Here is a 22,760-nt window from a genome sequence, read left to right on the forward strand (position 1 = left end):
TATTAAAAAGTAGTCAGCTACCAGCTGGGCGAGGTGGCTCACACCTGTAATCCCAGCACTTTGGGAGGCCGAGGTGGGAGGATCACCTGAGGTCGGGAGTTCGAGACCAGCCTGACAAACATGGAGAAACCCTGTCTCTACTGAAAATACAAAATTAGCCGGGCGTGGTGGTGCATGCCTGTAATCCTAGCTACTCAGGAGGCTGAGGCAAGAGAATCACTTGAACCTGGGAGGCGGAGGTTGCAGTGAGCCGAGATCACGCCACTACACTCCAGCCTGGGAAACAAGAGCGAAACTCTGTCTCAAGATAAATAAATAAATAAACAAATAAACAAATAATAAAATAAAATAAAGGTAGTCGGCTACCAACTTTCTAGCCCTCTTTGACTGGATGAATGCAATTCTCATTGCTCTTTTCTTTCTAATAAGGTCTTTGTTCCCTTTGGTTTGGCTTTTTTTGACCTTGTACCTGAATAAATATGTTTGATATCTTGGTGGCTATCTTGGGTTGCATGGCCTGATTTTCTAGTATTTGATATTTTTCTAGTTATTTTTGAACTTTCCACAGAAGTGGTTTTCAACTAGGGGTGATTTTGCTTCCCATGGTACATTTGGCAGTGCCTGGAGACATTTTTGGTTATCACAACTGAGGGGTGGGGAGTGCTACTGGCATCTGGTGAGTAGAGACCAGGCACACTGCTAAGCATCCTACACTGCACAGGACAGTCTCCCTCCGCCAAAAGATTATCCAGACCAAAATGCCAGTGGTGCCAAGACTGATAAACTCTGCTCTAGAGACTTATACATTTGTTCAACCTGGATGTTTAAAAAACTGACCTTACAAATAAATGTCACTGTGGTTCAGCCTGTGGATCACTTAGCTTCAGGGAGAGGTACTACTAAAGGAGATAAAACCTGCGAAATGTGAGAAATCATCTAGTCCAACTTCCTTATTTAATAGAAGTCAGAGGCCAAGGCCTAGAAAGGGGAAATACTTATGGACAATAGCTTTTACTCACAACAGGGGCTGGCAAACTATGGCACACAAGCCAAATCTTGCCTGCCACCTGTTTTTGGAAATAAAGTTTTTATTGGAAGATAGACATGCCCATTCATTTACATACTTTTAAAATTTTAATTATTTTTTTCATTTACATACTTTTTTAAATTAAAAAAATTTTTTAAGACACAGGGTTTTGCTATGTTGCCCAGGTTGGCCTCCACTCTGCTGCCTCCCAAGTACCTGCGACTATGGGTGCATGCCGGCTTATTTACATATTTTATATGGCTACCTCACGCTAAGCACACTTCTATGGCAAAGTTGAATAGACAGAGAGTGAATGATCTCCAAGCCTAAAATATTTGCTGTCTGGCCCTTTACAGAAAAAGTCTCCCAATACCTGAAGAAAAAGGAAAACGGCACAGTTGATTCCCTTGATGTCACATCCAGAGTTCAGAGATGTTCTTCAAGCATCTCTTATTTCTCTTGATGTTCATTAATAGACCTTTCGTGCCTAAATTTACCTGAATTTGTTGAACTAATCTTTTCTATTTTCACATGGCAGCATCATGTGAAAATTACCATTAACCACTAACATTTTAGTGTTAATAAATACCATCTTGCCTCTTTACCCATTTTAAGGTTTAAAAGAATGTTCCTTCATTCCAGTATACCAGCATTTGATGAATAAATTCTGTTACACCTATCATGATTTAATAGACTGATCATATCTCCCCCTTTGATGAATGACTCCTAAATTTACTATATGTAACTCTACCTTTTTACCACTTTAATACTGCTGATTAGTCTGACAGGGCTTAGGACATACACATAATGAGTTATAGGATTAACTTAATAGTTTCTTCATTTCTTACGTCAGCCTGTCTTGAAGTCTTAGCTAGTCAATTTTTAAGTCTTTCAAAAGTCTGCCATCTGACTTTTGAAAGGTAGCTTTCTGACTTTTGGAGGTAACTGAGGGTTCGTATTCACTCCTATGGAGCCTCTTTTGACCTGCTTACCAATACCACACCCAATGTGCCCCCATATAACTGCTCCCTCTCCCTCCCCTACTCATGTTACTCAAGAATAGGTCAAAACTATAGGGGTGCTGAGGTGAGGATCTACCATAACCTCAAAGATGGCAAAGAACATGTCAGCATACTGGAGTTGACAGGGTCTCAAGAGAACTTCAAATCCAAAAGCTGTCACTATCTAGTTGGAGAGCCAGATATGTATAAGCAAGCAAAGGGCAGAGCCAGGGCTGGAACCCAGACTGCCCTGCCAGTGCTCTTCCATGACACTGCACTGAGAATAGTCTGGATTGTTTTTCTCAATGCAGCCAATGCAAGGTTGAGTGTTTGTTCACAGAGTAATCTATTTAACCAGTCCCCTATTTTTAAAATCAGTTCCTTAAATTGTAACCAAAAAAGGTCACCATTTTCTTGAGGTTAATATTATTTTCCTTAAAAATATTTTGATCCTAAAAAAATTTTTTTTGATCCTAAAATCTTTCCTCTGGTAGCTGCTCTCAATAACTAGTTCCCTGCCCTACTCTCGCGATTAAATTCCTGAATATTTGACAATTAGTACTCCCAAGCTGGTAGATGTCAGCTCCAATATATTACTAGATGGGGGTGTGTTAGGATGGATTCAGGAAGAGGGAATTCCAGGTAGTACAAGCCCTTTGATCCACTGTTGGGAGCATATGAACTGTGGGCAAAACTGGCACAAAAACAGAGTAAATCAAAGTTGAGGGAACCCTATGTGATCCTTCATGCCACACTGGTTTTCCTTTTGGTGGGGAAGACCCTTTGGGTGCACCTGGGAGGTAGACTCTGCTGGTCCAACTTCTAGCCCAGAAGTTCACTCCGCAATTTATTTTCTGCCACTTCAGTGACCCTTTTCTATTGATTTTTAAAATAGGAAACTGGTTAAATAGATTAATCTATGAACAAACATTCAACCTTGCTTTGGGTGCATTCAGAAGAGAGAAATCCAAATAGTCCATTGCAATACAGTGAGACAAGACTATTCTCACAACGCAGTGTCATGAAAGAGCACTGGTAGGGCAGTCTGGGTTCTAGCCCTGGCTCTGCCCTTTGCTTGCTACGTATATCTGGCTGTCCAATTTGATTTGGCTTTTGGATTTGAAAAAAATGGTTCATTCCTCCATTTGTCCACTTGTTTCAATCCTTTCTCTGTCCACTGCCCTTTTACTACTGACTACTCCAGCTCTCTCTCATTTTCATCAATGATAAAGATGATGACAACAAAACACTGATCATATGAATCTTGTAAAAAAAAATTACAGGTTTGAATTTTGGATGATTTAGTTACTTTTGGACAAAGACCCAAAAGAGCACTTTTTATTAACTGCTATGTTAATGTTTTATATGCCCAGTACTTTCTACTTAACTATGCTATTACTTAAAAGTAAAGGGGCTACTTTGTTTCTAAGGCCTCAATAAATAAAAATCTGTTTCCTTTTCACAGATGGGTTGAAATTTCTTCCAGTTTAAAGTTTCGCATTTCATAGAAGAAATCCAGCTTATGAAATGCTAAGTAGGAGAGGTTAAATATAACTGTTCTTTAAAAACATAAATGTTTTTAAACCTCTACAAGTGTTTTTTCCTTGTGGATACCATGAATGTCAAAAAGTATAGATGACTAGAATATGTAAGGAGTTTAATGTCATGACTCGGAAATATCACTAAACAAGTGATTCTTAAATTTCTTCAGCCTTCCAAATAATGTGTCATTTCAACAGATATGCAAATAAAAATGAACACTCAAAACAGAAATGAGCTTTATAGGTCTAGACTGCTCAGAAAAATTTGCTCATTATCACCACAGGGCACCCAACCAGCTGGAAGCAAATTCACTGGCAAGTAACATCTGCAGAGAAACACAAGGTTTAGAAGACAGCCTAGCACAGAGTATGCGCTTGTGGTGAACTGACTACAGTAATGGCCCCAATTTTTCACATTTCCTTATATCTATTTCTTGTACACTAACTCTGGCCTTAGCCATGTGACTTGCCTTGCTTTGGCCTAGTGGACACTAGCAAGCTTGGAGTAAGCAGTTGCCTGAACTACACTTGCATGTTTCCACTTTCTCTCTTGGACTCCTGCCACCACCAGGTGAACATGCCTGAGCTAGTCTGCTAAAGGGAGGGGAAAACATGGAGAAGATCTGAGCTGACTTAGCCAAGGGCTTCCTAAAGCAGGCAGCCCCAGGCTGACCTGCCATCTGATTGTAGACGGATGAGTGTGCCCAGCTGGAATCAGCTAAGCCTGGCCAGAGCAGAACTGCCTAGTAAGCCCTTAGATTCGTGAGAAATAATAAATTGTTACTGTTTTAAGCTATGGAGTTTTGGGATGGTTTACTATACAACATTATTGGGATAATAGATAGTACTCAGAATGAAAACATTCTCCACAGTACAGTAGAAAATGGGCACTTTCTCCATGCATTCCAAGAGTGTAAGACATTTACACAGAGTTTCCACATAAAGCTGATATACTGTGTTACAAAGAACCTTGAATAATTCTGTTCTCCAGAGTGGGAAAAAGTCTATAAAATTTTTCTATCTATAAAAGTACTGACTGTAGCCCTTTGTTACAGGCAACAGCTTTCTGCTCATCCTTTAAGTCTTACCTGCTCTGTGAAGACTTCCCCATTTCCCTAGGCAGGGTGTTTTCCTCCAGGCTGCAATATATCTTGTACAGACTTCTAGCAACATACTTGTCTCACAGTATTGTAATGGACTATTTGGATTTCTCTCTTCCCATGGACTAACTATGAGCTTCTTGCAGACTAAATCCTTTCATTTTTGTACCCTGAGAACAATGCCTGATACATATTAAATATATTGGTTCAATGTGTATCAGTTCAATGAATGTTAAGTGAATGAATGACAGAGACAAAGATAATTATATGAACTCTGTCCCAGGAACTCAGGGATTAGTTTAAAAGGAGACATGTAAACATAGTTATGCTATAGAGCGACAAATGCTATAATAAAGCATGCAAACGGCTTAGAAGTAGTGATCAATTTTATGTGTGTGGAGAGAAGATGAATGGGCAGGAAAGGCTTTAAAGTGGTACCATTTAAACCAGGATTTAAGGCAAAGGTTACTCTAGTTCAATAAAGGTAGTGATGTTCTGGAACCAGCTTTTTTTGTGGGGGGTGGTTGTGGAGAAAATCTGGATTTACAGTATTTGCTGATGTTCACGGTGCAAATACCTCCACCCATGGCTGATTTTAAGTTACAAGCTGGCTTGCAAAATCCCTGAATATTTAACAAGCAGTACTCCCTAGCTGGTAGGGAGCTGGTATTGCCAGCTCCAATGTACTATACTTTTTGTTCCAAGATTCAGAAGAAGGAATTCCAGGTGGAACAAACAATTTATACAACTACAACTAACAAATAAAACAACAGGGTCAATCTGGGAAACTATAAGTAGCATGCTGCTTAAATGTAACAGAGAGAAGAACCAGGAGCTAGACTGAGAAAAGCTTGGGATACTGGGCTGAGGAGCATGAGCTGTGTTCTACAGGGAAGCAACTGAAGGGTTTAAGGAAGGTAGTGACATGGATCAAATTTGGTCTTTAAAGAGATTAATCTAGAAGTGGATATAGTAGATAAGAGGAGAAATTAGACACAGGAAAACTAGTTTGGCAGCTATTATAGGTATCCAGAAAAGTGGCAGAAAGACCTAAGCTAAGGCAATACCTGAGGATCTGAAAGGGGGACTGATTTAAGGTACATTTAGAAGGCAACTCTTTAGGCTTGAGAGACAGTAATTTGCAGGAGGTGATGAGAAAGAGGAAGGAGTAGACAATACCTCTCAGGCATTTAAGTTGATGTGCCTGGAAGGATCATATTGGTACAACCAAACAAGAAATGCAAGAAAAATCATAAGTTTTGTTTTGGGATGGATGTGTGTGTGTGTGTGTGTGTGTGTGTGTGTGTGTGTTGCTGTTTAGGGGTGGAAGGGGGGGAAGGGGAGGCAGAAAAGGTAGAGAAAGTAATAATCAATTTGGTTGATTTGAAATCAATCAATTTTGGTTTGATTGTTTGTCGTTCCAAGGGAACATCAAAAGTACATGTATCCAATAGTGTTCAGGAGCTCAAAAAAAAAGGTTAGCAATGAAGATTCTGAAGTTGTTAGCATATAGGAACAGTTAAATCTATGGGAGATGAGATTGCTTAAGGGGAAAACCTTGGCCACTTAAGATGAGACCAGGTCACAATCTAATCTGATTTGATCAAATTCCCTTTTGGAATGATCTCGTTCAGGTGACTTCTGAGAATGAACTGGAAAAGGAAATACACTAGCAGCAAGGAGACTAAATAGGAGTTACTCCCTTCCCCCAACTACAAAACAAATACGACAAACCAAAACAACATACAAAGTTTAATACTATCTTAAGCCAGTACTGCAGGACCTAATAGGTTTCGCTCTTTTTGGAGCTCATCAGCTGCAGGTAACGGCTCAAATCTACTCTGATACAGTATACCGGTATAGCATTTTACCATTTATAAAGCCTCTCATTCATAGTCTTCTATTTACTATATCCTGGCAATTCTTGAAGTTGCCTCAGCATAAACTAAAAGATGCTTTACTTTTAGGTCCTGAGGGCTTTGCTGGGGCAAAGTACCCCACGATTCCTTTTGTTAAAATCCCTAAAAGCTAACTGGGCAAGGAATAAAACTGTCCATAGCCTAGGCTGTGATCTGCCACAACTAGATGGTCTCCTCTATTCTTAGAACCACTGCAGTACAGATCCAATCACACTGAAGCTTAGGAGGCTTCTAGCTGTCCAGAGAATCCTGTTGGTCCTGATATCCCTGCTCCTCTTATCTCTAAATTGGGCTAATTTTTCATCCCTTTTCCTTTATGCTTCTGGTAGTAAATCTAGAACCAAAGTTAATTTGAAAGAAAAAGAAACAAAATAAAATTAATAGATACACAGAAATCTTTAAGCAGAACATTTTATTGTGACATTTCCTGAGGAAACAGTATACAGTCTGGGTAGACATACATAAATATACACCAAACACTGGCATCCAGGGGCAGAACAAAGGGTATAGTAAACTACCATTTGTGGTAAAGGAGGGTAGAGGAGGACTATACATATATATATTTACTTTTATATGCAGAAAATATCTCAAATATCTCTAGTAACTTTAGGAACTGGATGGCTGTGGGAAACATAATCCATTGTATACCATTTTGAATTTTGAACAATGTGAAAATCCCCAAATTAAAATTTAACACATACCTGCACCATTCTACACATTTAGCTGTGTACTGATAGGTGGGACTAACAGAAGACAGAATCCTCAACAGTCTTAATTTTAGCATTCTCACAGAACCAGAGCCCCATGGCAGAACAATATTTTAGTTGTATTGGCAACAGTTTAGTTTAAAACTTAACTGCCTTAAGACTAAAAAAAAAGTTAGTCCTCACAAAAATACCCCCTACTAACTTTCCTTCATAGTTTCTCACCTTCCTTAATGATATAACACCAAAAAAGTGTATTGAAGAAAGCTAGCAAAGAAAGGAGAGACATGAAAATGACATTTCTGAAAATATAAAGAAAAGCTTAGAGAAGAATCTGTGAAAGAAGGAAGAAACAAGTAAAAAAAATAAAAAGTATGATGGCAAATTTGTAGCATTGTACTTCAGTGGCTCACACAGCAAATGTAAAGGCATTTATATTTATGGCCATTATGTTAAGAGAATGGCAGGTAAAGTCTGCCATTAAAGGTATAAAATGGATTTACAAACCTCAAACTAAAATTTATCTCATCACTTTATAGCCATTGCCAGTCTCTGGGAATTCATCAGCCTCATATTACCTTAATGAAGCTTATTGTGACATTCAAGAAAGAAAATTAACCATCAACAACCAAAAAATTTTTTAAATCATAATTTTGGTGGCTAGAAGAAAATGTTCACAGCCAACCTGTGAACGAAGACTATGCAAAAAGAACCTACACTGTATTTCACACCCCCTGGAAAACATGAATTCATTTTTCCTTTAGTTCTAATCAGCCAATGTGCACAAGTATGGCTATTCCTATGGTTTACAGCCAGCATCTGTTCTGACTGTTGGTGCCTATGTAACTACAGCTGCTGAATACTTTGAATATCATCTCTGGTTGTAGCTTCACAACACATTCATGAACCCCATGTGGCCTAACCAATACTTTTAGGTGGGTCAAAGGACAAAGCCTGTGAAAATGCAGAGAACCTAGAACTGAGCATGTCCATGACACTTGAACACGCCCATAAAGGAGTTATCAAGGTAATGGTTGATTTGGATAGCTCCTACAGGCCAGGGTCTGGTGACCCCACAATCAAAACAAGTGTGATTCTCAAAAGAAGTACTCTTAAGTAGTGAAGGATATATTATTTCTTAGGTATTCATCAGAATAAGAGAGCTACAGAGTTGGAAGAGAGATCATCAAATCTCCTGTCTGTTGCAAAAATCCCCTTCACATGATGAATCCAGTAAGTCCTTACTTGAACATTTCCAGTGATAGGAAGTTCTCTGTTTTTGGAATATCTCATTCCATTTTGATCAATTTCAGATCAGTATCTGGCTCCTTCTTTTCTAGTTCCCTAAAGAAACTCAGCTCTCTACTCTCTATTTTTTTTTTCAAAAGAATAGATTATTTTAGATTCTATTAGATTCTAAAAGATTCTATTCTCTTTCAAAACCCAGCTCTCTATTCTTTTTACACTTTCTCTTCTATGGAGCTTTCATTCACTCCAAGGTTCAAGGGTTACTTCAAGGTTGACTGTGGGCATGATAATTCTCTTCATCTTTAGTCTGGATTCCTAATCACCTCTGAGATATGGGTCTTTTAATGTAAAGACCCTAACACACCATACGCTTCAATTTCTTCAAATTCCTTTCCCAACATAAATGCTACTGTTACTATGTTTTAATTATTTTTTAAAAATCCAGTAATACATTACTATTGTTTTAAAAATCTGTGTCCTAATTTACCCACTTCCTATTTTCACATTCTCTTTTGCATCTCAAATAATTTTCTGTCTGAAGTAGATATTTTAGAACTTCCTTTACAGAGAACTTCTAGAAAGGCTCCACTAATGCAATTTTGTTTTAGCTGTTTAGAAATAGCTTAATTTTGCCTTTCTTGAAATACATTTTTGCTGGATATAGAATGCTAGATTGATAGTTATTTTCTTTCGGAACCATTTAGGAAACATTCTACTGTCTTCTGGCTTCCTCTGTTTTTACTGGGAAATCAGTCGTTGGTCTTCTTTGAAGGCAATGCCTTTTTTTCTGACTACTTTTAAGATCTTTGGCTATGATGTCTGTCTATAATATGTGGATTTTTTTTTCCTTTGATCCTGCTGGGTATTTGTAGGGCTTCTTTAAACACTGCTCCTGCCCATCCTATTTATTTTTCTTCTAGTACTCCAGTTAGAGAGGATATTCTCACTCTATCCTTCCTCTGTCCTAAACTATTTTTCAGCCCCATGCCCCTCTGTGTTTCTTTTCCATATAATTTCTTTAGTTCTATCTTCCAATTTACTTTCTTTGCTGTACCTAAACTATTATAACACCCATCCATTGTGTTTGTATTTCAATTATACTGTTCTGGAAATTCTCTTTGATTCTTTTTCAAGTATGCTTGCTCTTCTTCTTTTTTTTTTTTTTTTTTTTTTTGCAACCTCCACCTCCAGGTTCAAGTGATTCTCCTACTTCAGCCTCCCGAGTAGCTGGGATTTACAGGTGTGCACCACCACACCCAGCTAATTTTTGTATTTTTAGTAGAGACGGGGTTTCATCATGTTAGCCAAGCTGGTCTCAAACTCCTGACGTCAGGTGATCCACCCGCCTCAGCCTCCCGAAGTGCTGGGATTACAGGTGTGAGCCACCGCACCCGGCCTGCTCTTCATATTTGTAAGCCTATTTTATTTCTTAAACATATTAAACATTTTAGTCTGCATCTGATCATTCCTATATCTGAAGTATCTTTAGGTCTGATTCTATTCACCATTGTTCCTGTTGGCTTTTATTTAATGAATCATGTTTTCTGGTGAGTTCTGTGACTTTTTTTTATTATGAACTGCTTATTTTTCCTTAGGACTTTATCTGTCGAAATCCCAAGAGGTCTGAAATACAAGATCAGTTCCTCCAGAGAGGATCTGTGTTACCTTTTCTCAAGCATCTGAGGGCCACTACCATTTCAGAACCACTTGAAATAAATTCTCAGCTTGAGGTTTTACAAACACTCACTTGATAAAATTTGGGCTGCAAACTCATGTGAAGACCAGCTTAGGGTTATGAATTTTCAATGGAATAAGACTAATGTTGGAGAGAAGCAGTTTTCCTTGCAGATCTCCCTGGAAAGGGAGATGAGCATATTTCCTGGTCACCCTAATACTAAGTGTATAGTCCCTTTGGAATCCCAAATTTATTGGTGGGAAGGGAAGGGGATTTCACTTAGATTTTCCACTTTCAATCAGAACCCTGGATTTGTCTCCTGACTTCTGAGCCTCGTGAAGCTACAAAACTATAAAAATTGATTCAGCAAATGCCCTCAAAGCTAATGCCTTCTTTACTGCTCTTACTTCTCTGGATTCCTGCCTTCATTTAGTTTTTGGCTTGAGCATTCCGTATTTTCTTTCCAGCAAATTCATCTAGCATTTTAAGTTATTTTCACCTGGAGGACTGGTCCAGGTAGCAAGCCTGCCCTATTGCCAGAAAGAGAAGTTTTAACTAGTACCTTTAAGTATAGAAGAATAGCAAATGAATGCCAGGAAACTAGGCTTAAAAGATTAGATTATCTCCCTGAATATCATCTATATTCAATCCATCATAACGAATCTTGCTGATGGATTCTGCCTTTGAATCTCTGATTTATTCTTGAATATTTGACTCTATTACTATTATCCTAGTCTGGGATTTATTATCTCTTTTTAGCTAAGCTAGAGGGGTTTGTGGGATCTAAAACTTAGCCTGCACAGGATTATGAGTTTAAGTTTCTAAAATATTGGCTTTGTTATTTGTTATATATTGGTCTCCTTTTACAGAACCTTCATCATCACCCTCTCATTAATAATGAGTTGAGCCTCAAAATGCTATCTTTTTAGGATTTGGTCCCACTTTACCTATCTGAGCACAGACTTGCAGCCCAAAATAGGTCTGTCTTCTCTTTTCCTCCTGCATAAGCCATGTGCATTTTTGATAACATACCTTTGATCCACAGTCTTAGGTCTTTAGGTCTTTACCCAAATTATACCAATCCTTTCAGGCCTCTCTCATTTGCAACGTTTTTCCTGATAACTCCAAACATTCTTGCTCTGCTTTCTTATTTCCCTGAGCCCTTATGTGTGCAGTATATATTTTAATTAGCCTGACTCAATTAGATATAATTCTTTAGTATTTGGAGTTATGCTAAAAGTTGCTTAATCAGAATTCTAAACTAAGTCTGCTTCCAGTTAATGCTGTTTCTAATATATAAAACTCTCAGTATTCAACAGGTACTTGTTAATTTGCATAAGAAAAAAACCAGACTCTATAAAATCTGATGTAACAATGCTTTATATTAAACTGGTTTATCTTAGGTTGGCTAGAACAAGACAAAATCTTAAATGGCATTACAATTTTAAAACTTTAAGTAAATTTCTTAGCAAATCCCTTCAAAAGGAACTCTACAACAGCTTAGCAAAAAAGAAAAACATTAGCTCCTCCAAATGTAATTACTCATTCTCTGAAACTCATATCAAACTATACATAAAACCACTCTCCGGGGTAAATGCTACCCTTAAAATTGCAAGCCTATAGAAATGGCTCATACATCTACAAGTTCATCCCAGGGACCATTCCAGTGTTAAGGAAAAGATACTAAAAGCCTAGTTCATAAATTATTCTGATGTTGATAAACAACCAGTCCAGTTAAAATAGGCTATATTACACCAAATTTACCCAATTCACTTTATAACAAATAGCTTTTATGTCTAGACTAGACTTCAACAATCATGACAGTGACTGTTATATGAGGTTTATAATGAAGAACCCTTCCTGCATTAAAGTACTCTTATCTCTATTTTTGTTTCTAAATAACATGTAAGAAATCAAATTGAGTCTTATATTGAAGAATTTGTAGGATCAACTTTTAATATAAAAACAAAAGGATCCTTTTGCCATACAGATTTTTGGAAAATGGTTGCTTAATTCTAGGCCAAATTAGGGAAGATAGACTGGGAAAAGTAAACTATTCTTAGTATTTCTATCATAGGACAGTTTGTCTCTCTTACCTTTCCTGTCTCGTCCTTCATCAACACATACTGGCAGACTTCCTAGGGCAATGCAGAAATCCAGACAAGAGAAGGAAGCACACTAAAATAACGGAGGACAGGCTATGGAAGATGGACAGTGTCAGACATCATGTAGGAGAAAAGAAGGAATTATCACAGTTAGCCACTTTGTTCAAGAGAAACTGAAACTGGTTATTTCAAAGATAGAGAGATAAGAAAATAAAGATCTTTTACTTCTCTGTAGCAGGGCTCCTTTCAATAAGAACAGAGGAGAGCTATAATTTGGAAATTTGTCTTCAGAGGAATAGATACAACTTAGCAAACAGTACAAAGGAACAAAAGATAAATAAGACTGTCAAGTTTAAAAATAAGAGATACAGGCTTTGAGAAAAGAAAAAAAATAAAAACTATAACCTAGAAGTAGTTAAGAGAGTTATTCTATCTTCTCCAAGAAAACACAGCAATAGGAATCCCAATGTTTGTATATAAAAATGGTGCATGAGATATATGCACTTAAGTATCCTTAATTACATAGCCTTATACTACAAAAAACTGTAATATTGTCATATTTAAGAACAGAGTTCTAGAAAATGAACAAAGTAGCCCCAATGAGGAGGTTTTTTCATATCAGGCACAATCTTCTGCACATATTTGTATGGTGTAAAATACTTCCGCTATACCCCTGCCTTAATATCTACCCCATCTAGATACCAGTGTTAGAAATCCCACTATTGAGATGAGAGTCCTTCAGATTTAATATAGCTTTTGTAACTTAGTATTTTTTCCCCCAAATGCAAGATTCTAGGAAAGTCTGAGCTATTCACACTAGCCCTGTGATTTTCTTTCTTTTATTACTTTTCTTTATGATTAGAGGTAGTTTATAGAAATGAATACCACCTGGATGGGTCAAGAGATAGGAGATGAGACAAAAGAGAACATGAAACATGAGAAAAACTATTTCACAACCTTGGGTACAACTAGTTGCTTTGTTATAAAAATATTATAGGTTAAATCCTTTGTATGTGAGATTTAGGCATTTCTTTAAAATTAATACTCCATTTCAACAAAAATCAACTAAAATCATAACATTTCCGAACACAGTAAATGACATTTTTGTCAATGCAAAATTTTCTGTAAGGTAAAAGTGAAGTTGTATAAAAATAAATTCATTTAAAAAATTTAAGTAATTTTGTTAATTCTGATAACATCTGAATAGGCTATCCACATTTGTTAAATAAAATGCATACCTCATATTCTTTTCTGCAAACTTTGGAAATATCATTCTTTGAAGATGCCTAAAAACCAACAAATTTCTCCATTAATTTATTATACATGCTATTCAGCACAGGGCAAAAAGAACATAAATTAGCATTTGTTAATTACTGATATAGTATCCTTTATTTCATCAAGGAAAACCTTATATTCAAATATTTTAAATTTCCTAGAATACAACAAACAAATTTCATGCAATTTCTTTAAAACAAACATAATCTGTAGGGCTACTCAATATTCTAGAGCTTTGCTCTAACTTTTGTGGCTTTAATTTCACATAACAACACAGTCCTTTTGTTATTTCAGAAACTAGATGTCTTTGAAGGAAATTGTAAATCAGAGGACTTTTTTTTTTTTTTTTAGCTGAATTCCACTCTGTAGCAAATTTTCTTGTGAAGCTCTGCCAGGGCACTTACATTTTGCTTTTTCTTTAACTCTTCACATTCTAAACTTTCATTCTGAACTTGCTGAGTATATAATGGAGGGGGCAACTAAATAGGGAAGAGGTACTATGCCAGGCATTTAACAAGTTATTTTTGTGTAAGTCTCTTAACAAGTTTATAAAGAAGATACTAACCCCTCTACAGATGAGGAAACTGGTGCTTAGAGAAGTAGCAAGTTATTTGCCATATTTAAGTATATACTTTCTATATAAAAGAAGCCAAAAAAAAAAATCTGCTGAGGGGTGGCTGTTTTTCCACATGAGTCAGTTTCCATTCCAGAGCTGTGAGCTCTGGTTCCTTGCTCCATTCTTCCTGTTCTATCACCTAGGCCAGTGCAATTTAGAACAGGCCAGCTGATGAGGACAGGGAGAGCAAGAAGAATGGGCCAGCAACTGTTTTACAACTCACTAAACCCATTATACTTCAAATCTTCTGCAACTCAGCTTCACCTCAATGCCTGGAGGACAGCAGCAGACAGTTGGTCATGTGCTGCCCAGACTGTTGCTCAGGCTATAAGATAGTCGTCTCTGTGAAAGTGAAGGTGATACCATATCTCATATACTCTTATCCGAGATAAGTCCCTAGAAAAAGAAAATAAGAGAAGGCTTTCCAACTGTGGTTTCAGGTCCATCTAACCACTTCTAGTTTCCCAGTTAAGTCTATTTCTGCCACTTGCAGTAGAGGAACCAAGAGGCTAGTTTTTCCTCTCTGAGAAACCACTACTAAAATATACAAAGTGAGGACAAACTCAGGCACCTAAGCTGAATTGGGGCAGAACTATATCAAATCAAAGATAAGTAATAACTCAGTGTATGAGTCAGATTCATCTTAGGAGCAGAGAAGGGATATAAGAACACACTCAGGGTAAAGCCATGATGAAACAGAGAAAAGGAGATGAAAAAATGAGCCAACTGTGTCAAATGTTCTCATCCAAGCATAGCCTACATTTACCCAGCCATCATCAGCATTGATTCAGCATGATTGCAGGCAAAGTATGGATGACCTAAATTCCTATAATATTCTTTTTTGCATGGCAGAGACAAGGAACGATAAGAAAGAATAAAACAAGGCTGAGGCCATATGCAGCAGCCATAAATAAAAAAACAGCAAGTCTAAAAGGAAATGGTCTATACAAGAAATGCTAAATTTGCAGTTTTTACGGGTTACCTCTGCAAAGCTAGGAGGTGGGCAAGGCCCAAGACATATGCACAGCTAAAACCAAACTGCACTCCATGATGTTTGAGAGCCTGACTGCCCAGTGTTACCTGCTTGCATGCCTGTCGACACTCCAAGGCAATAGCCAGTTCACAGCAGCCTAAGCCAACCCAGCCATCAGACTTCTTAAACACACCTTAAAAACAAAATGTTTAAATGTTTTGGTCATAAGTAGCAATAAAAACAGACAGCATGCCAGATGTTTCAAGGCTACTACTAAAAGTCAAAGCAGGTGTCCATAAGAAAACTGGTTCAGACAGCAGGGCCTCAAAATTATTAAGGACCTCCCTTTACCCTTACTTCCACTGCTATCAGTCTCTTTCAAAGTCCCTCACAGCATAATTATCAGGTCTTTTGTTTTTTCTCTTTTCCCTCCCACCCTAAATGCTCTTTAAGTCATTCTCACTCTTGGGTAGGTAACATCTTTACCAGAGGACGTACAAGGGAAGGAAAGCAAGGAAGAGAGCTTTCTTACTGTTAGACTGTTAATCAGAGGCAAAGATTCTAATTTAACATAAGCAAACTAACAAGAAAGGGCACAAGTATTACTGTATTCAAAACAGTAAATACCTAGAATAGCATAAAATTCATGATCCTGTTTAAAAACTGATACTTAGTAAATAGGGGCAATTTTTGTGAGTCAGGTATATCTGGCTTTGATGGGCACATTTAATCATGGGGCAAAATGACCATGTATTATTCTGGTTCAATTTATGTTCAGCAGTGACTCTTCCAACCAAATTATTGTGAAACTGAAAGATGATAAAATTATAAAAAGTGTTCTAATTTTTTTTTTGAGATGGAGTCTTGCTCTGTCGCCCAGGCTGGAGTGCAGTGGTGCGATCTTGGCTCACTGCAACCTCCGCCTCCCAGGTCCAAGCAATTCTCCTGCCTCAGCCTCCTGAGTAGCTGGGACTACAGGCGTCTGCCACCATACCCGGCTAATTTTTGTATTTTTAGTAGAGATGGGAGTTCACCATGTTGACCAGGCTGGTCTTGAACTCCTGACCTCAGGTAATGTGCTTGCCTTGACCTCCCAAACTGCTGGGATTACAGGTGTAAGCGACCATGCCTGGGCTTCCAATTTGCTTTTAAACTCCTTTTGCAATCATAAATGTCAGTGAATGAATCCTAAGGCAAAAGTAGGAGATAGGGCCAGGCTCAGTGGCTCCCACCTGTAATCCCAGCACTTTGGGAGGCCAAAGCGGGCAGATCACTTGAGGTCACGAGATCAAGACCAGTCTGGCCAACATGGTGAACCCCCATCTCTACTAAAAATTCAAAAATTAGCTGGGCATGGTGGCACACACTTGTAGTCCAAACTACTTGGGAGGTTGAGGTGGGAGAACTGCTTGAACCCAGCAGGTGGAGGCTGCAGTGGGCTGAGACTGCACTACTGCACTCCAGCCTGGGCAACAGCAAGACTCTGTCTCAAAAAAACAAAAAACCAAAACAACAACAACAACAAAAGGCTAGGTGTGGTGGCTCACACCTGTAATCCCAGCAGTTTGTAAGGCCGAGGTGGGTGGATCACTTGAAGTCAGGAGTTCGAGATCAGCCTGACCAACATAGTGAAACCTCATCTCCACTAAAAATACAAAATTAGCCAGGTGTGGTGGTGCATGCCTGTAATCCCAGCTACTTGGAAGGCTGAGGCAGGAGAATTGCTTGAAACTGGGAAGCAGAGGTTGCAGTGAGCTGAGATTGTGCCATTGCACTCCAGCCTGGGCAACAAGAGCGAAACTCCATCTCAAAAAAAAAAAAAAGTAGGAGATACAAGAAATAATTATGAAAAGAGAAAAGCCTTATGCTTGCAGGAATGCCGCAAATTCCTCCTTATCTCCTTTAAAATTGCCTTATACTGCTTCTATGTAAAACATAAATTTGAGAATCTATATCTGAAGTAAGTTGGATTATTATTTATATTTGAAAAAAAATATCAGGGATTCAAGGCAGTAAGTAACATAGTTCCCCAAATGAAACTAGGACTTCACACAACAAATAGAAGCATTCTGCTAAAAAGTAAAACAAGGCAAATAAATGGTTCACAGATAGACAAAGCTCTCAAAATATAATAAACTACCCCAATTATAAAAATTGACCAAAAATACTGCATATTATAAGCTTATCACTATGTGTCTTAAGGGTACAAAGGGTAACAAATTCACATCTAGCCTCATTGCCTAGTATAGTTTCTTCTAAATCTTTGCTGCTTGCTATTCAGGTTCCTCACATGTTGGAAAGAATTTTAAATGGAATCAACATAGGTCATAAACTCTGTGACTTGTTATATCATAATGAAGTATGCTGCTGTTTCCAGGTATCCAGTGGCCTCTTAGAACATACCAAATTATCCAAAAAGCATTTATATTTACTAAGCTCCTACTATGTACAAGGCACTCTGTTAGGTGTTATGTGGGCTATGAAATTACAGAATAAATAAAATATATGATTTATCCTATTTGGGAGATTACAGTTTGTTAGCAACTGTGTGTGTGTGTGTGTGTGTAGAAAATTACAGGATACTAAGGGTGCTGGGTACAAGCATAACTAGGAGACAGGCAAGGAGGTGGGCAATTTCAGAAAGGCAACCAGTTTGAAATACAAACTTTAAACAGTGCGATAGCCTGTAGAATTCAGAGATACATAAGGTATACTCTTTTTTTTTTGAAGAAATTGGCTCTATCCAGGGCTGGAAAATAGGCTGTAATCCTGGGAGATCATGAGTGCCAGGCTAGAGAGTTTGGGTTTTATTCTGATGGAAGTGAATATCCCCTGATAAATTATTTTTGAAGAGTATAGGAAAGAAAGATATAATGTGTTGAAACATCAGTTATAAGGTTATTATAATATTCTATCCCAAGAGTGTAAGAATAAAGACTTGAACTAGAAATAGACAGGACAGGTGTAATTTTGCAAGGGGAGAGTCAATGGAACTAGAAAGAACAAGGAGTAAAATATAACTTGGGGGTTTCCAGTCTAGTATCATTCACAAGAGGTGCCGTTATGAGTTTGATTTTGGATTTGTGCTTCAGATGGCACCTGGATGCAGAGATCCAGGTAGAGATGTCTACAAAGATATCTAGAAGTTACAAACAATGATTTAGATTTGAGAGTCACCTTCTCAGAGCTGATTAGTTAACAGTTCTGGGAAGGAATGAGATTACTAAGGTGAATGTGAAGACAGAAGGGAAGAAGACCACACACAGAAATAACCATAGTCCTTAGGGCTCCATCTGCAAAAAAAAAAAAGGTAAGGCAGAATAGGTTCTGAGGCCAAGGTGGAGTCATAAGGAGGTAGTAATCAATAATATCAAGTGTTTCAAGAAAGTCAAAGAGAGTAGTACTGAGAAAGAGCCCTAAGATCTAGGAACCAAGAGATCCTGGTAATCTTTCAAAGACTAGTTTCAGTAGAATGGCAGAAGTGGAGACAAGAGAACAAAGTTAAGGATTGAGTGAATGAGAATGAATTATGTGTTTGAAAATTTGGGCTGGACATGGTGGGTCATGCCTGTAATCTCAGCATTTTGGGAGGCCAAGGCAGGATGATCACTTGAGGCCAGGAGTTCAAGACCAGCCTGGGCAACACAGTAAGACTGTGTCCTAGAAAAAAAAAAATTAGGTGTTGAAGGGAAGGAGAGGATAGAAACTCCAGAGTATAAATTAGGTTCCAGGACAATGACACCAATTTTACATTCACACAGTAAGTTTTTAAAATTAAGTGCTAAATGTTACACTTTTATTGCTTACCTGGCAAAGATGAATTCATACAACTCCAAATTTCAACCTAAAAGTGTACCCAACAAAAGGCTTTTATGTAGACAACCAGTTCCTAAATATGACAATTAATTTCTACAGAAATTATGAACAGCTAATTTGATTATGGCTATGTCTACACAGTCAATGTTCTAGAACTACAGGCACATCAATCAGCTATTCGCAGGGAACAAAGCTGAGATACAGAAATATTCCTTGTTCTTTTCCCATCTGAGAGCATTAACGATGAGTCTAGTTACTCAGGATACTTACTGGAATCACTGTTTCCAAGCCTATAGACAAAACTGAAGACTAAAGGGAATGCGTCAGTCAGAACTATTTAATCATCAACTTATTTTCCCCTTCACATAATACAAGCCACCATATCTAAAGAGGCTCTTGCAAACAAACTCACACTTTCTTGGTCTGGCACATGAGCATCCCAAACACTGAGGACAGCCCAAGTATTAGAGACCTTTTAAGTTACCTTATTCAGATAGGTAAGCAATATATCTATAGTATGTCAGAAAATTGAAAGATAATAAGTCATATATTTTCCCTTATCCCAAATTCAATTTTCCAAAATCACAATAAATAGATTTACTTATCATAGTTTTCATAAAATTAGTCAAACTATAATAATAAATAAAATTCTAAGTTCCAGATAATTTTTTTTTTTTTGAGACGGAGTCTTACTCTGCCGCCCAGACTGGAGTGCAGTGATGCTATCTCAGCTCACTGCAACCTCCGCCTCCTGGGTTCAAGCAATTCTCCTGCCTCAGCCTCCGGGGTAGCTGGGACTACAGGCGTGTGCCACCATGTCTGGCTAATTTTTGTATTTTTAGTAGAGACGGGGTTTCACTATGCTGGCCAGGCTGGTCTCGAAATCCTGACCTCAGGTAATCCACCCGCCTCAGACTCCCAAAGTGCTGGGATTACAGGCGTCAGCCACCGCGCCTGACCCCAGATAAAATACTATAATGAAATTTAAAGATAGGAACACATTTATATTTAAGATTGTTTTTAGATCTATATCATAGGATAATAAAAGAAGAAAAACAATATTCTATCTAGCAATTTATATGAAGATTTTTTTTAAGTATTTAAGTTAAACTTAACATTTTATTTTGACCACAAATTCCAATCACATTTAAAAATTTGCTAACTCTGAAAGTAATTCATTGGATAGTTTCATTCAGACAGAAGCTTCGACAGTTAAGTTACAATAAGACTTACCATCGTCTCTGGGCAATAATCTGGGGCTCGCTGCAACAGATGTTTTAGTCGGGATTCACTTTTTGAGGAGAAAATCTATTTGACAAAAAAAAAAGTTTTTGTGGCATTTTTCTATAAGTAATAAGAAGAGGTAAAACTTATTATCCTCTAGATTTATCAGTTGTCTAGAATATTTTCCAACTTCCTTTTTATTTTATTTATTTATTTTTAAATTTTTATTTATTATTTATTTATTATTATTATACTTTAAGTTTTAGGGTACATGTGCACAATGTGCAGGTTAGTTACATATGTATACATGTGCCATGCTGGTGCGCTGCACCCACCAACTCGTCATCTAGCATTAGGTATATCTCCCAGTGCTATCCCTCCCCACTCCCCCCACCCCACAACAGTCCCCAGAGTGTGATGTTCCCCTTCCTGTGTCCATGTGTTCTCATTGTTCAATTCCCACCTATGAGTGAGAATATGCGGTGTTTGGTTTTTTGTTCTTGCGATAGTTTACTGAGAATGATGATTTCCAATTTCATCCATGTCCCTACAAAGGACATGAACTCATCATTTTTTATGGCTGCATAGTATTCCATGGTGTATATGTGCCACATTTTCTTAATCCAGTCTATCATTGTTGGACATCTGGGTTGGTTCCAAGTCTTTGCTATTGTGAATAATGCCGCAGTAAACATACGTGTGCATGTATCTTTATAGCAGCATGACTTATAGTCCTTTGGGTATATACCCAGTAATGGGATGGCTGGGTCAAATGGTATTTCTAGTTCTAGATCCCTGAGGAATCGCCACACTGACTTCCACAATGGTTGAACTAGTTTACAGTCCCACCAACAGTGTAAAAGTGTTCCTATTTCTCCACAGCCTCTCCAGCACCTGTTGTTTCCTGACTTTTTAATGATTGCCATTCTAACTGGTGTGAAATGGTATCTCATTGTGGTTTTGATTTGCATTTCTCTGATGGCCAGTGATGGTGAGCATTTTTTCATGTGTTTTTTGGCTGCACAAATGTCTTCTTTTGAGAAGTGTCTGTTCATGTTCTTTTATTTTATTTATTTTTTTAAGACAGAGTCCCATTCTATCACCCAGGCTGGGGTGTAGTGGTGTGATCTCAGCTCACTGAAACCTCCACTTCCCAGGCTGAAGCGATTCTCCAGCCTCAGCATCCCAAGTAGCTGGGACCTCGGGCATGAGCCACAAATGCCAGGCTAATTTCTGTATTTTTTTGTAGAGACAGGGTTTCACCATGTTGCCAGGGCTGGTCTTGAACTCCTGAGCTCAAAGCGATCCGCCCGCCTCAGCCTCCCAAAGTGCTGGGACCACACGCATGAGCCACCGTGCCTGGCTCCTTTTATAAGTGGAAAACCTTCAGAATAATCTAAGTTAAGCTGAGGTAACATTTCTTAAAAAGCGTTGATTAGTTCCGCAAATAAGCAAGAAAAGTCCAAATACAGCAAGTCTAGACCCTTTTCTATTGACCAAAAAAAGTGGAGAAACCCAGGCTACCAACCTGTTTAGAGGCTGGGGGTTAGAGAGCGAGAGAAGGAAGAAAAAAAAGATAAGTTTATTCTAAACTGTTCTGTACATTGCTTTTAGTCAACCGGTAACAATGAAAAATAGACTGTCATCAAACCCGTGATACTGGTGAAGATCAAATTCGTAAACAGCATTATGGCACGTAAGTTCTCCATAAAATGCTGTAAGATAGAAACAAAGCTGTTTTTTTTTTTTAATTGATGCTGATGAGCTGACAAAGGTTCACTCACCAAGCCAAATGGCTCACTTCCAAATAGGACGTAATGCAATTACAATTTGGTGTTTCAGTAAATAATAAATCATTACACATATCAGACAGACCTTCATGATTACCTGCAAATAGCTGAGACGGTAAAATCCATGAATGCTATGGACAATGAAAAAGGATTTATCTCCAGTTAGCTTATTTATTAGCCATTTTCCTCCAAAACTACCAACTACAATTAAGAAGTGAAAAGAGATAGAATATCACTATTTTGCAACGCCTAGTGAATTAATGCATTTAGACAATTATCACAATGACTGTTAACATCACAAAAAGAGACATTTTGGGGGAAAGACTTAAACAAAACTAAGTCTCTGGATCTGGCTTCTAAGGTAGCTGTTAGCCATGTGTGGGTATTTAAACTTAAATCAAGTAAAATTAAATAAAATTAAAAATTAAAGTTCCTCAGTCTCTTTGAGCACATTTCAAGTGTTCACCTGGCACATGTGGCTAGTGGCTACCATATAGGTCTAAGAATATTTTCATCATTGTAGAAAGTGTCATTGGATAGCTCTGCTCTAAATCTACTGCCAATTACTAAGAAACACAGAGGAAAAAGGAAAATATTACATGACACCAGGGGGATGTGAATAGCAAAGTTTGGACTATGGGAAACTCTATAGGACAAATGATCAAATTAATTCATCAAATAAATTGCAAGGAGAAACCTACAGATCAAAAGATATTTAAAAAACATATAACCAACTGCAATACATA

At 37.9% G+C, this 22,760-nt stretch overlaps 1 protein-coding gene across 2 annotated transcripts in view; it reads right to left on the bottom strand.

The window, feature by feature from the left end:
* The window catches only part of RECK (reversion inducing cysteine rich protein with kazal motifs), an 87,411-nt gene that overhangs the window by 45,187 nt on the left and 19,464 nt on the right, over window positions 1-22,760 (bottom strand). Inside the window, exons 3-7 of one of the 2 annotated variants that reach the window (XM_055351576.2) lie at window positions 22,112-22,145; window positions 20,234-20,308; window positions 18,992-19,028; window positions 15,292-15,377; window positions 13,559-13,606 (exon numbers count right to left, since the gene is read on the bottom strand). In XM_055351576.2, coding sequence (XP_055207551.2) covers window positions 13,559-13,606; window positions 15,292-15,377; window positions 18,992-19,028; window positions 20,234-20,308; window positions 22,112-22,145 — 280 coding nt within the window. The remainder of the gene's footprint in view (window positions 1-13,558; window positions 13,607-15,291; window positions 15,378-18,991; window positions 19,029-20,233; window positions 20,309-22,111; window positions 22,146-22,760) is intronic. The other variant, XM_019034207.4, reaches the window with a different exon arrangement.

This window comes from Gorilla gorilla, chromosome 13, assembly GCF_029281585.2.
Source record: "Gorilla gorilla gorilla isolate KB3781 chromosome 13, NHGRI_mGorGor1-v2.1_pri, whole genome shotgun sequence".
NCBI lineage: Eukaryota > Metazoa > Chordata > Mammalia > Primates > Hominidae > Gorilla > Gorilla gorilla.